Source organism: Ranitomeya variabilis, chromosome 7 (genome assembly GCF_051348905.1).
Source record: "Ranitomeya variabilis isolate aRanVar5 chromosome 7, aRanVar5.hap1, whole genome shotgun sequence".
In the NCBI taxonomy this organism is placed as follows: domain Eukaryota; kingdom Metazoa; phylum Chordata; class Amphibia; order Anura; family Dendrobatidae; genus Ranitomeya; species Ranitomeya variabilis.
In genome coordinates this window covers 41775949-41791074 of record NC_135238.1, presented here as the reverse complement: position 1 = coordinate 41791074, position 15126 = coordinate 41775949, and the positions used below count along the sequence as shown (strand labels likewise).

The 15126-nt window shown below is 44.1% G+C and overlaps 1 protein-coding gene across 1 annotated transcript in view; it reads left to right on the top strand.

The window, feature by feature from the left end:
- Positions 1-12630, top strand: part of LOC143785799 (parvalbumin beta-like) — a 363578-nt gene extending 350948 nt beyond the window's left edge. Inside the window, exon 5 of the mRNA XM_077274934.1 lies at positions 12312-12630. Coding sequence (XP_077131049.1) covers positions 12312-12337 — 26 coding nt within the window. The 3' untranslated portion in view covers positions 12338-12630. The remainder of the gene's footprint in view (positions 1-12311) is intronic.
- Positions 12631-15126: the final 2496 nt, after the last annotated feature.

Sequence of the window (15126 nt, the reverse complement as noted above, 5' to 3'; positions counted from 1 at the left end):
GCACGAAGGTCATTTTGAATACCTTGTGATGCCATTCGGGCTCTCTAATGCTCCTTCTGTTTTTCAGTCCTTCATGCACGATATCTTCCGGACTTATCTTGATCAATTCATGATTGTATATTTGGATGACATTTTAATTTTTTCAGATGATTGGGAGTCTCATGTGAAACAGGTTAGGATGGTATTTCAAATCCTTTGTGATAATGCTTTGTTTGTGAAGGGGTCTAAGTGTCTCTTTGGAGTTCAGAAGGTTTCTTTTTTGGGCTTCATTTTTTCTCCCTCATCTATAGATGGACCCGGTTAAGGTTCAGGCCATTCATGATTGGATTCAACCCACATCCGTGAAGAGCCTTCAGAAATTTTTGGTCTTTGCTAATTTTTATCGCCGTTTCATTGCTAACTTCTCCAGTGTTGTTAAACTTTTGACCGATTTGACGAAGAAAGGCGCTGATGTGATGAATTGGTCCTCTGCGGCTGTTTCTGCCTTTCAGGAGCTTAAGCGCCGATTTACTTCTGCCCCGGTGTTGCATCAACCGGATGTTTCTCTTCCATTTCAGGTTGAGGTTGACGCTTCTGAGATTGGAGCAGGGGCCGTTTTGTCTCAGAGGGATTCTGTTGGTTCCTTGTTGAAACCGTGTGCCTTCTTTTCCCGTAAGTTTTCGCCTGCTGAACGCAATTATGTCGGCAATCGCGAGTTGTTGGCTATGAAGTGGGCGTTTGAGGAGTGGCGACATTGGCTTGAGGGAGCTAAGCACCGTATCGTGGTCTTGACCGATCATAAGAATCTGATTTACCTCGAGTCTGCCAGATGGCTGAATCCTAGGCAGGCTCGATGGTCCTTGTTTTTTTCCCGCTTCGATTTCATGGTCTCGTATCTTCCGGGTTCTAATAATATTAAGGCTGATGCCCTCTCCAGGAGTTTTTTGCCTGATTCTCCTGAGGTCCTTGAACCGGTCGGCATTTTGAAAGAAGGGGTGGTCCTTTCTGCTATTTCCCCTGATTTACGACAGGTTCTCCAGGAATTTCAGGCTGACAAACCTGAACGCTGTCCAGTGGGGAAATTGTTTGTTCCTGATAGATGGACTAGTTGTTGTGAATTCCGTTCTCGGGCTCCCTCCTGTGGTCATGAGTGGTACTGTGTGAGTTCTGTTCTTGGGCTCCCTCTGGTGGCCTTTAGCGATATGGCTGGTCTGTAGCAGGGCTCAGCTGCCTCATTTCCTGCTAGGCTGGTTCCTATTTAACTCACCTGGACCTTTACTTTTTGCCTGCTGTCGTTGTATTCAGTACTGGTTCTGATTTCTCCTGGACCTCCTTTGTGACCTGTCTCCTCCTGGAGAAGCTAAGTCTTGCGAGTTCATTTTGCTCATAATTTCCTTGAAAACATTTCTCAGTATATAATGAGTTCAGTCCAGCTTGCTATTATGTGATTTTTTCGCTTGCTGGTAGTTCTGGGGTGCAGAGTGCGCCCCTCACATCGTGAGTCGGTGTGGGGGTTCTTGTATTCTCTGCGTGGATAGTTTTTGATAGCTTTTGCACTGACCGCACAGATCCCTTGCTATCTTCTGTCTATCTAGTGTTTAGCGGGCCTCATTTGCTAAACCTGTTTCATTTCTACATTTGTATTTTCCCCTTAACTCACCGTTATTATTTGTGGGGGGCTGTCTAAACTTTGGGGTTATTTCTCTGCTTTCTCTCTAGGGGTAGCCAGTTTCTCAGGCTGTGAAGAGGCATCTAGGTTTTCACGTAACGCTCCACGGCTGCCTTTAGTGTGTGTGGATAGGATCAGGGTTGCGGTCAGTATAGCTCCCACATCCCCAGAACTTGTCCTAATATTCTGGTAAACCTCTCAGGTCAGTTTTGTGATCCTACCACCGGATCATAACAGTACAGCAGGCCCATAAAGTGTTAATGCATCGCAGAAGAGGGATAAGAGAAGTCCTGAGGTCATTTTTTTTCCTCTGCAGTGTGTCTAGCCTCTCTCCTCCCCTTAATCTCTGGGTGGTTCAGAGTTCAGCGGCAGATATGGACATTCAGAGTCTGTCTTCTAGTGTGGATCATCTCACTGCAAGGGTACAAGGCATTCAGGATTATGTAGTTTGCAGTCCTATGTCAGAGCCTAAAATACCAATTCCTGAGCTGTTCTCCGGAGATAGATCTAGGTTTTTGAACTTTAAGAATAATTGAAAGTTATTCCTTTCTCTGAGACCTCGTTCCTCTGGTGACTCTGTTCAGCAAGTTAAAATTATTATTTCTTTGTTGCGTGGTGACCCTCAAGATTGGGCATTCTCTCTGGCACCAGGAGATCCTGCATTGCTAAATGTAGATGCGTTTTTTTCTGGCGCTTGGATTGCTTTATGAGGAACCTAATAGACCAGGCAGAAAAGATTTTGCTGGCTCTCTCTCAGGGTCAGGATGAAGCAGAGGTTTATTGTCAGAAGTTTAGGAAATGGTCTGTGCTCACTCAATGGAATGAGTGCGCCCTGGCAGCGATCTTCAGAAAGGGTCTTTCTGAAGCCCTTAAGGATGTTATGGTGGGGTTCCCCACGCCTGCGGGTCTGAATGAGTCAATGTCTTTGGCCATTCAGATTGATCGGCGTTTGCTGGAGCTCAAACCTGTGCACCATCTGGCGGTATTTTATGAGCAGAAACCTGAGTCTATGCAATGTGACAGGATTCTTACCAGAATTGAACGGCAAAATCACAGACGTCAGAATGGGTTGTGCTTTTACTGTGGTGATTCTGCTCATGTTATCTCAGAGTGTTCTAAGCGCACAAAAAGGTTCGCTAAGTCTGTCACCATTGGTACTGTACAGCCTAAATTCATGTTGTCTGTTACTTTGATTTGCTCTCTGTCATCCTACTCAGTTATGGCTTTTGTGGATTCAGGTGCTGCCCTGAATTTGATGGATTTGTCATTTGCCAGGCGCTGTGGTTTTATCTTGGAGCCTTTGCAATTCCCTATTCCACTAAAGGGAATTGATGCTACGCCATTGGCCAAGAATAAACCTCAGTACTGGACTCAAGTGACCATGTGCATGACTCCTGCACATCAGGAGGTGATTCGCTTTCTTGTGCTGCATAATTTGCATGATGTTGTTGTGTTGGGTCTGCCATGGCTGCAGGCTCATAATCCAGTCCTGGATTGGAAAGCAATGTCTGTGTCAAGTTGGGGTTGCCAGGGAATTCATGGCGATGCTCCTTTGGTGTCAATTGCTTCTTCTACTCCTTCTGAAGTCCCTGAATTTTTGTCGGACTACCAGGATGTATTTGATGAGCCCAAATCCAGTGCCCTACCTCCTCATAGGGATTGTGATTGTGCTATAAATTTGATTCCTGGTAGTAAGTTCCCTAAGGGACGACTTTTTAATTTATCTGTACCAGAACATGCCGCTATGCGGAGTTATATAAAGGAGTCTTTGGAGAAAGGGCATATTCGCCCGTCCTCGTCCCCTTTGGGTGCGGGGTTCTTTTTTGTGGCCAAGAAGGATGGTTCTCTGAGACCCTGTATAGATTATCGCCTTCTAAATAAAATCACGGTCAAATTTCAGTACCCTTTGCCACTGTTGTCCGATCTGTTTGCTCAGATTAGGGGGGCCAGTTGGTTCACCAAGATAGATCTTCGGGGAGCGTATAATCTTGTGCGCATAAAGCATGGCGATGAATGGAAAACAGCATTTAATATGCCCGAAGGCCATTTTGAGTACTTGGTGATGCCTTTTGGGCTTTCTAATGCCCCCTCTGTGTTTCAGTCCTTCATGCACAACATCTTCCGAGAGTATCTGGATAGATTTATGATTGTGTACCTGGATGATATTTTGGTCTTTTCTGATGATTGGGAATCTCATGTGAAGCAGGTCAGGATGGTATTTCAGGTCCTCCGTGCCAATGCCTTGTTTGTGAAGGGCTCTAAATGTCTCTTCGGAGTCCAGAAGGTTTCCTTTTTGGGCTTTATTTTTTCTCCTTCTACTATTGAGATGGATCCAGTCAAGGTCCAGGCTATTTATGACTGGACTCAACCTACATCAGTGAAGAGTCTTCAGAAGTTCTTGGGTTTTGCTAATTTTTACCGTCGCTTCATCACTAATTTTTCTATTGTGGTTAAGCCTTTGACGGATTTGACCAAGAAGGGTTCTGATGTGACGAATTGGTCTCCTGCCACCGTGGAGGCCTTTCAGGAGCTGAAACATCGGTTTTCTTTGGCTCCTGTCTTGCGCCAGCCGGATGTCTCTCTTCCCTTCCAGGTCGAGGTTGATGCTTCTGAGATTGGAGCAGGGGCTGTCTTGTCACAGAAAAGCTCTGATGGCTCTGTGATGAGACCATGTGCTTTCTTTTCAAGAAAGTTTTCGCCTGCCGAGCGGAATTATGATGTTGGTAATCGGGAGTTGTTGGCAATGAAGTGGGCATTTGAGGAGTGGCGACATTGGCTTGAGGGAGCCAGGCATCGTGTGGTGGTCTTGACTGATCACAAGAATTTGACTTATCTTGAGTCTGCCAAACGGTTAAATCCTAGACAGGCTCGATGGTCGCTGTTTTTCTCCCGTTTTGATTTTGTGGTTTCTTATCTTCTGGGTTCGAAAAACGTAAAGGCTGATGCCCTTTCTAGGAGTTTTGTGCCTGACTCCCCGGGAGTTTCTGAACCGGTTGGTATCCTCAGAGAGGGGGTGATTTTGTCTGCCATCTCTCCTGATTTGCGACGGGTGCTGCAGGAATTTCAGTCCAATAGACCTGACCGTTGTCCACCGGAGAGACTGTTTGTCCCGGATAGATGGACCAGTAGAGTCATTTCCGAGGTTCATTCTTCGGTGCTGACAGGTCATCCTGGGATTTTTGGTACCATGGATTTGGTGGCTAGGTCCTTTTGGTGGCCTTCCTTGTCGCGGGATGTGCGTTCCTTTGTGCAGTCCTGTGGGATTTGTGCTCGGGCCAAGCCTTGCTGTTCTCGTGCCAGTGGTTTGCTTTTGCCTTTGCCTGTCCCGAAGAGGCCTTGGACGCATATTTCCATGGATTTTATTTCGGACCTTCCTGTCTCTCAGAGGATGTCTGTCATCTGGGTGGTTTGTGATCGTTTTTCAAAAATGGTCCATTTGGTGCCCCTGCCTAAGCTGCCTTCCTCCTCCGATTTGGTTCCACTGTTTTTTCAGAATGTGGTTCGTTTGCATGGTATTCCGGAGAACATTGTGTCTGACAGAGGATCCCAGTTTGTGTCCAGGTTTTGGCGGTCCTTTTGTGCTAAGATGGGCATTGAATTATCTTTTTCGTTGGCCTTCCATCCTCAGACGAATGGCCAAACCGAACGAACTAATCAGACCTTGGAAACTTATCTGAGATGTTTTGTTTCTGCTGATCAGGATGATTGGGTGACTTTTTTGCCATTGGCTGAGTTCGCCCTCAATAATCGGGCTAGTTCTGCTACTTTGGTTTCGCCTTTTTTTTGCAATTCTGGTTTTCATCCTCGTTTTTCCTCAGGTCAGGTTGAGCCTTCTGACTGTCCTGGGGTGGATTCTGTGGTGGATAGGTTGCAGCAGATTTGGAACCACGTGGTGGACAATTTGACGTTGTCAAAGGAGAAGGCTCAGTGCTTTGCTAACCGCCGTCGCTGTGTGGGTCTCCAATTTCGTGTGGGGGATTTGGTATGGTTGTCTTCTCGTTACGTTCCTATGAAGGTTTCCTCTCCTAAGTTCAAGCCTCGTTTCATCGGTCCTGATAAGATTTTGGAAATCCTCAACCCTGTGTCATTTCGTTTGGACCTTCCAGCATCGTTTGCCATTCATAATGTGTTCCATAGGTCATTGTTGCGGAGATATGTGGTGCCTGTGGTCCCTTCTGTTGATCCTCCTGCTCCGGTCTTGGTCGAGGGGGAGTTGGAGTATGTGGTGGAGAAGATCTTGGATTCTCGTATTTCGAGACGGAAGCTCCAGTACTTGGTTAAATGGAATGGTTATGGTCAGGAGGATAATTCCTGGGTTGTCACCTCCGATGTCCATGCGGCCGATTTGGTTCGTGCCTTTCATTCGGCTCGTCCTGATCGGCCTGGGAGCTCTGGTGAGGGTTCGGTGACCCCTCTTCAAGGGGGGGGGGTACTGTTGTGAATTCCGTTCTCAGGCTCCCTCCTGTGGTCATGAGTGGTACTGTGTGAGTTCTGTTCTTGGGCTCCCTCTGGTGGCCTTTAGCGATATGGCTGGTCTGTAGCAGGGCTCAGCTGCCTCATTTCCTGCTAGGCTGGTTCCTATTTAACTCACCTGGACCTTTACTTTTTGCCTGCTGTCGTTGTATTCAGTACTGGTTCTGATTTCTCCTGGACCTCCCTTGTGACCTGTCTCCTCCTGGAGAATCTAAGTCTTGCTTGTTCATTTTGCTCATTATTTCCTTGAAAACGTTTCTCAGTATATGATGAGTTCAGTCCAGCTTGCTATTATGTGATTTTTTCGCTTGCTGGTAGTTCTGGGGTGCAGAGTGCGCCCCTCACATCGTGAGTCGGTGTGGGGGTTCTTGTATTCTCTGCGTGGATAGTTTTTGATAGCTTTTGTACTGACCGCACAGATCCCTTGCTATCTTCTGTCTATCTAGTGTTTAGCGGGCCTCATTTGCTAAACCTGTTTCATTTCTACATTTGTATTTTCCCCTTAACTCACTGTTATTATTTGTGGGGGGCTGTCTAAACTTTGGGGTTATTTCTCTGAGGCAAGTGAGGTCTTTGCTTTCTCTCTAGGGGTAGCCAGTTTCTCAGGCTGTGAAGAGGCGTCTAGGTTTTCAGGTAACGCTCCACGGCTGCCTTTAGTGTGTGTGGATAGGATCAGGGTTGCGGTCAGTATAGCTCCCACATCCCCAGAACTTGTCCTAATATTCTGGTAAACCTGTCAGTTCAGTTTTGTGATCCTACCACCGGATCATAACACTAGTAGAGTGATTTCTGTGGTTCATTGCTCTGTGTTGGCTGGCCATCCTGGTATTTTTGGTACCAGAGATTTGGTTGGTAGGTCCTTTTGGTGGCCTTCTTTGTCACGTGATGTTCGTTCTTTTGTGCAGTCCTGTGGGACCTGTGCGCGGGCCAAACCTTGTTGTTCCCGTGCTAGTGGGTTGCTTTTGCCATTGCCGGTCCCTGAGAGGCCCTGGACGCATATTTCTATGGATTTCATTTCTGATCTTCCTGTTTCCCAGAGGATGTCGGTTATCTGGGTGTTTGTGACCGGTTCTCTAAGATGGTTCATTTGGTGCCTTTGTCTAAATTGCCTTCCTCTTCTGATTTGGTTCCGTTGTTTTTCCAGCATGTGGTTCGTTTGCATGGTATTCCAGAGAATATTGTGTCCGACAGAGGTTCCCAGTTTGTTTCTAGGTTTTGGCGAGCCTTTTGTGCTAGGCTGGGCATTGATTTGTCTTTTTCTTCCGCATTCCATCCTCATACAAATGGCCAGACCGAGCGAACTAATCAGACTTTGGAGACTTATTTGAGATGCTTTGTGTCTGCTGATCAGGATGATTGGGTGGCTTTCTTGCCGTTGGCCGAGTTTGCCCTCAATAATCGGGCTAGTTCGGCTACTTTGGTTTCGCCCTTCTTTTGTAATTTTGGTTTTCATCCTCGTTTTTCTTCAGGGCAGGTTGAGCCTTCTGACTGTCCTGGTGTGGATTTTGTGGTTAACAGGTTGCAGCAGACTTGGGCTCATGTGGTGGACAATTTGGTGTTGTCTCAGGAGGAGGCGCAACGTTTTGCTAACCGTCGTCGGTGTGTTGGTTCCCGGCTTCGGGTTGGGGATCTGGTCTGGTTGTCTTCCCGTCATGTTCCTATGAAGGTTTGTTCCCCTAAGTTTAAGCCTTGGTTTATTGGTCCTTATAGGATTTCTGAGATTATTAATCCGGTGTCTTTTCGATTGGCCCTTCCGGCCTCTTTTGCTATCCATAATGTCTTCCATAGATCCTTATTGCGGAAATATTTGGTGCCCGTTGTTCCTTCTGTTGATCCTCCGGCCCCTGTGTTGGTTGATGGGGAGTTGGAGTATGTGGTTGAGAAGATTTTGGATTCTCGCTTTTCGAGGCGGAAGCTTCAGTACCTTGTCAAATGGAAGGGTTATGGCCAGGAGGATAAATCTTCGGTTTTTGCTTCTGATGTCCATGCTGCTGATTTGGTTCGTGCCTTTCATCTGGCTCGTCCTGATCGGCCTGGGGGCTCTGGTGAGGGTTCGGTGACCCCTCTTCAAGGGGGGGGTACTGTTGTGAATTCTGCTCTTGGGTTTCCTCTGGTGGTTGTTGGAGGTATTGCAGTTGTCCCTGGGTTGTAATTCTGCTCAGGTGTTCCTGCTTATTGCTTTCTCTCTGGGTATTTAGGTGTGCAGGATCCATTAGTCCTTGCCAGTTGTCCATTGTTCTTGGAGGTTTCACATCTCTGTCTGGCTCCTCCTGCCCAGCTGCCCAAATCAGCAAGATAAGTTCTGGTTTTGTTTTTCTGCAGCCCACTTGCTGTGGGCCTTACAGTTCAGTGCTTTTCAATGTTTTTTCTTGTCCAGCTTAGTCTGTCTAAGGATTTATTCAGTCAAGTTGGATTCTCTGGAGATGCAGATATACCTTCCATATCTTTAGTTAGATGTGGAGTTTTTGTATTTTCTGCTGTGGATATTTTCTAGTGTTTTAATACTGACCGCATAGTATTCTGTCATATCCTTTTCTATTTAGCTAGAGTGGCCTCCTTTGCTAAATCCTGTTTTCAGTCTGCGTGTTTTTTTTCCTCTCCTCTCACAGTCAATATTTGTGGGGGGCTGCCTATTCTTTGGGGATTTTTTCTGAGGCAAGATAGTATTCCCTTTTCTATCTATAGGGGTATTTAGTCCTCCGGCTGTGTCGAGGTGTCTAGGATTGTTAGGTACATCTCACGGCTACTTCTAGTTGCGGTGTTAAGTTCAGGGTTTGCGGTCAGTACAGGTTCCACCTTCTCCAGAGAACGTCTCATGCTGCTCCAAGGTCACCGGATCATAACACACATGGCTGCCTGTGTGGGATTTCCTCAAGCCTGGACATCCCCTTTTGTGTCACATAAGTGTTCTGTAATGTGCATTGTCTGCTACATTGTGATCAACTGACCCAATGGTTAGAATAAGACATTTCGAAACTTTTCCTGCTCCTTTCTCAGTTATTTATAGTCACTGTAAGCTGTGAAGCAGAAGAGTAAAAAGTTTTGGAGTTTTTACAATTGTAAACTTTCTGTTTTCTATATACTTGCAGCACAATGTCGTCAATTAGAGACATTTTATCTCCTGAAGCTATTGATAAAGTCGTGGATGCTGTGAAAGGTAAGTGACAGATCCCAAGTGAAAAAACTATACCTGATTTATTGTTTATTATTGTGGTTATATATTAAGCAAGATTCAGATGAACAGAATTTACATGTGTTGAAATCGGATAGCACCAGGGGTTGGATTATACTATTCTCTTCCATTTTTCGGATGAGACTTGCCCATTCACATCTTCATCCTTATTATATTAATTCTTTATGAATACTTACTTTTCATACATTTGTCTGAACCTGGTCTTACTGTAAAAAATAACAGAGATATACCGTATACAGGTGTCCATATTACATTTTGTGGGTGATCGGTGACTAATAGCAGTATGGGTATGTGCACATGGACCTGCAGAGCTTTTTTAAGCAGAAGATGCTTCAGAAAGCACAGTATTTGTTCCTGGAAGCGTCTTTTGTGTTGTTTTTTTCCCTGTCTTTTCCAATGGCATTGGCTGCTGACATTTGTTTTTTTAGGGCTTTACCGAGATTTTTTCTTTTCTTTTTTTAATGTAGTTTTTGGTCTTTTTTCGATGAAATTGAATAATGAAGAAACTGCCAGTGTATTTATTCATAAACGATGGAAAATGCTCCAATAGATGTTTTAGCGTCTTCTGGGCGTCTTATGAGCTTTCCCATTAACTTGTATTGTAAAGTAAAGAGCGTCTTCCAGCGGAAAATGCCTGTAGAAGTGTAAGGTCACTTCTTTTAGCCGCTTGCCGTGTTTGGAAACCTGAAGAAGTAAAAAGAAGTTCTAAAGTCTGAACATAAGAACAGCGAGTCGCTTTTACATAGAAAGGCATATGTTGGCTCTTTTGAGCATTTTCTGATTCACAACTGCAGCACAGAATCTCATTTTATTGTTTCGCAGTCGAATACTAATGTGAAACATTTTATAGGATCGCGTGATTTTTTTTGCCCTAAAAAGTAAATTAGGAAAAGAAAAAAGAGAGCAACTTTGATTTTGTGCAAAATTCAATCTCCTTGTCCAATGTTGAAGAATTTGGCCTAAAACCAGCAGCGAATACTGTAAGACAGAAAAAATCACTTAAAAAAAACAAATGATGGATCAAAGCTATTGAAGTTTTTATTCAGAGTTTGGATCAGATTTGGCTCCTAAATCCACATTTTAAAACAATGCTTAAATTAGTCAGAACAGCTCCAAATTTGAACACTGAAAGATAAAAAAAGTGAAAAAAAAAATCATATGCAGAAGCTGCATCAGAATCTGCTATGGAAAAAAAAACTTATATTGACTTTTCAGTCTGAAAATTCAAAAGTAAAAAAAGCTCAGCATGAACATAACCCTAGTCCGGCTTTCCTTATAGCTGGAGAGGAACTGTTTCAAGGAAGGGCTCACTAGGTTAAGTAGATCCTTTATGCCCAAGGTCCGGGTGGGCATACAGGTCAAGGGCAGACTGGGGTGTAGGGCGCAGGACCCCGACCTGTGACAGGTGTCTAACAGGAACCTCCACAATTTGTATTTTATCTCACAGAATACAGCTGCAACTATAATTGATCTCCCAAAGTCAAATTTTGGCCATAAAGGGAACCTGTCTGCAGGGTTTTGTATTTCATCTGAGAGCAGCATTATATAGGGGCAGAGATCCTGATTCCGACGATTTGTCACTTACTCAGTACCGGCCTGTTAGTGCTTGGGTACATTTATTTATTTATCTTTGTAAAGTCCTATATATCCTCTTTAATATTCGACCATTGTGTCTATTATATGTGGACTATTGCGTTTGCGGCTATAGATGTCCATTCACGTTGAATATTGGTCTTGTGCTCCCTGCGAGGTTATTTATGAACTGTCTTTCCATCTTTATGAATTTTATGTCTTATTATGTTTTCTATATTATATGCATAAATAAATAGTTACATTGAAGCATGTAACTCCCTTGTTTTCCTTTTTGCAATATATGGAGTATTCGATAGTAGATTTCTTACGTGTTTCAAGCTTGTGCCTGAATAACTGTTCTTAAACGATAGACTACATTCATTTTTTTCTCTTTCCTAATGTGCAAATCTGCAGGTTAATAGCGTTATTTTTAACATGACAGATTCCCTTTCAGTTCATGTTATTCTACCATAATTATAATATTTAAAATGATTCTTTTTTTTTAAAAATAAAGATAAGATAGATAGATAGATAGATAGATAGATAGATAGATAGATAGATAGATAGATAAATAATAGATAGATAGATAATAGATAAATCATAGATAGATAAATAGCTAGATAAAAATAAAAGACAAAAAGCGGCACAAAAATACAAAAGGGTGCAAAAACCTTCCAGGTATGTACCAAACCTTTACAATAGAACAAGAAAAAATGAAGGCAGCACACCAATAGATGAAAAAAACTGCAGTTTATTGGAACATGGGCAAATAAATTGCACAGTTTTTTTTTCATTTATTGGTGTGCTGCCTTCATTTTTTCTTGTCCTAAATAGATAGATAATAGATGTGAGATAGATAATAGATAGATCATAGATAGATGATAGATAATAGATAGATGATAGATAGATAGATAGATAATAGATAGATGATAGATGAGAAATCATAGATAGATAGATAGATAGATAGATAGATAGATAGATAGATAGATAGATAGATAATGAATAGATTATAGATAGATAATATATAGATGATAGATAGATGATAGATAGATAATAGATAATAGATAGATAGATAATAAATAGATATGGGATAGATAGATAGATAGATAGATAATAATAAATCTCTAGATACAGTAGATGATAGATAGATAGATAGATAGATAGATAGATAGATAGATAGATAGATAGATAGATAGATAGATAGATCATCAGAAGAAAAAAATATTTTGGAGGTTGGGACATCACCTTAACATGTTTTATTACACCTGGCTTTTTTCGGTAGTGCTGACAAATTTTCATTAATTAGATAGATAGATAGACATACAGATAAGAGATAAATAGATAATAGGAAAGCAGGAAAATATTGTTAGAATTTACAAAACGTAACGATAAATATCAACCAATTCTCTTTCTGTTACGTTTCAGAATTCCAGGCACTGGTGAAGGCATAAACAGCCCAAGACCAAAAAAAAGAAAGAAGAAGACAAGGACTGAACCCCTCAATTTACACCCAACAGGCACCTCATTCATGGCTGGCACTTATTTGTGCATTTTTATACTGTCTCACGGCATTGGTAAAATGCCTGTATGTTAACTCTTTCTGGGACTATTGAAATATCTAACAATGTACAGGTACTCTGCTCATTCGATGTTATGTCTTAAGTGTTTTTGGATGGCGCTTACTGAGTTCAACCAATCACAATGTTCAAGTTGCGGCTGGGAGAAGGAAAAATAAAAGTCAAAAACAGGGGTGGGATTCCAATTTTTAACAACAGGTCCTCTAAGTCGCGGCGGCCGGAATTTTGACCACGCCCATTTTCAATAACCCCGCCCATACTAATAAGCCACGCCCAGTGGCACGATTCATATTTTTGGAAGCAGTTTGTCTCCCTTAATGACAAGAATACGTTGTGACATACGGTATTAAAGTCATTCAAAGAAACAAACGACTAAAGCAAATGCCACACTGCCCCATGCAAAAAAAAAAAATGTTTGAACTCCCATACTTACAAACGGCGCTCTCTGCAGTCTTCTCCTCTCTCGCTGCAGTCTTCTCACTCCCTGTAGACAGTATTCTCGCTCCCAGCCGCAGCCTACGAGGTGCCGGAGAAAGCTCCCTGCACGGAACGACGTGTACAGTGACGTCGTCACGTCGTCACGTCGTCCCGTGTAGGAGGCTCGTCCCGGGATCGCAAGCTGATAGGCTGCTGCTGGACGGAGGAACCCGACGGTGGGGTGAGTGAACTTTTTTTTCTTTTCTTATCTTCTGCCGCGATTGGGTCACACAGCCTGGAGGACCCCTTCTTCCACGATCGGGTCCCGACTCCCGCTCCTCCCGGGGTGAACAATCCCCACCAGCAGCCAGGGCTGCCACTAGAAATTTCGGGGCCCCATACTGGCAAAATTTCCGGGGCCCCCTTGAGACTCCGCCCAGGCTCCACCCCAGCCCCGCCTCCACACTCCACCCCTCAAACTGTCCACAGTCCCACCGCTCTCTCTTGGAAAATCTCCACTTCTCACCTATCACACATTGACAGTTCCCATCACCAGATCACACATGTAGCCGGCAGTTTTTTTTTTGGCCAATAGATTTTTTTAAGCCACCAAAATGACAAGGTAGACACTTTTGGCCAGGCCCTACTCTACTGTAATCTATTAAATATTTGTTAAAATATGCAATACAATTTAGGTATATTTTTATTTTTCAATTTTTAAAATGACCTATAATACCACATACAAGGAACAAATACCACAGCACCATGACCAGACACCATATTATCACCACAGTGACCTATAATACTATCTACAAGGCACAAATACCGCCACACCATGACCAGATGACATATTACCACCACAGTGATCGAATAATATCAAATACAAGGAACAAATACCACAACATCATGACCAGACCACATATTACCACCAAATAGTGACTGAATACTACAATACTGATCAATAATAAAAAAACACAATACTATCACCATAAGTGCCATTATACACAGGAGATGTGTACTTAGTATGCAGTGTCTGTGTACAGGTAATACAGAGATCACCAGTGACATTATACACAGGAGCTCTGTATATAGTCTATAGGTAATCCAGTGATCACTGGTGATATTATACACAGGACCTCTGTATATAGTATACAGTGTATAGTGTCAGTGTATAGGTAACACTGACTTACCAGTGACGTCTCTAGGTGAAGTCCTTCATCTTTCATCCCGCACAGACCACCATCACTTCATGCAGCCAGGACTCGTTTCTGCAGGAAATAACAGTTATCTCGAGTTCCACTTGCAGAACACATTACTTAATTTTCCCAACTTCTACATTACACCACATGAAGAAGGCGACATAGTGTCAATCTACACAGTAATAGGACCGCCCCTCCATTTAAAACAGTATACTCAAAAAATAAAATAAATACATCACTGCAGTAATAATATCCCTTAATTAGCCCCTATGGTAATAATATTCGCCATCCTGGCCCCGTGTGTCTCATTACTGGGGTCAGCCATATGTTCTCCCATCCTGCCCTAATGAGTATCCATCCTGCCCCATATGATCTCCCCATCCTGCCCCATCTGTCTCCATCGTATCCATCCTGCCCCATGATCCTGCCCCATCTGTCTCCAATCCTGCCTCCAGTGTCTCCAATCATGCCCGTATCACCATTCTGCTCCGTCTCCAATCAGGCCCCCATTTCTGCAATCATGCCCCCTGTGTCTCAATTCTGCCCCATTTGTTTCCATTCCTGCCCCAGTGTCTCCAGTCATGCCCCAGTGTCTCCAGTCATGCCCCAGTGTCTCCAGTCATGCCGCCATGTCTGTCATCCTGCCCCGTGTCTCCAATCAAGCCCTGTTTCTCCTTTCTGCCCCCCCATGTCCAGCTTTCTGCCCCCGTGTCCAGCTTTCTGCCCCCGTGTCCAGCTTTCTGCCCCCCGTGTCCAGCTTTCTGCCCCCCGTGTCCAGCTTTCTGCCCCCCGTGTCCAGCTTTCTGCCCCCCGTGTCCAGCTTTCTGCCCCCGTGTCCAGCTTTCTGCCCCGTGTCCAGCTTTCTGCCCCCGTGTCCAGCTTTCTGCCCCCGTGTCCAGCTTTCTGCCCCCGTGTCCAGCGCTCTGCCCCCGTGTCCAGCGCTCTGCCACCGTGTCCAGCGCTCTGCCCCCTCCTGTGTCCAGCACTCTGCCCCCTCCTTTGTCCAGCACTCTGCCCCCTGTGTCCAGCGTTCTGCCCTCCTGTGTC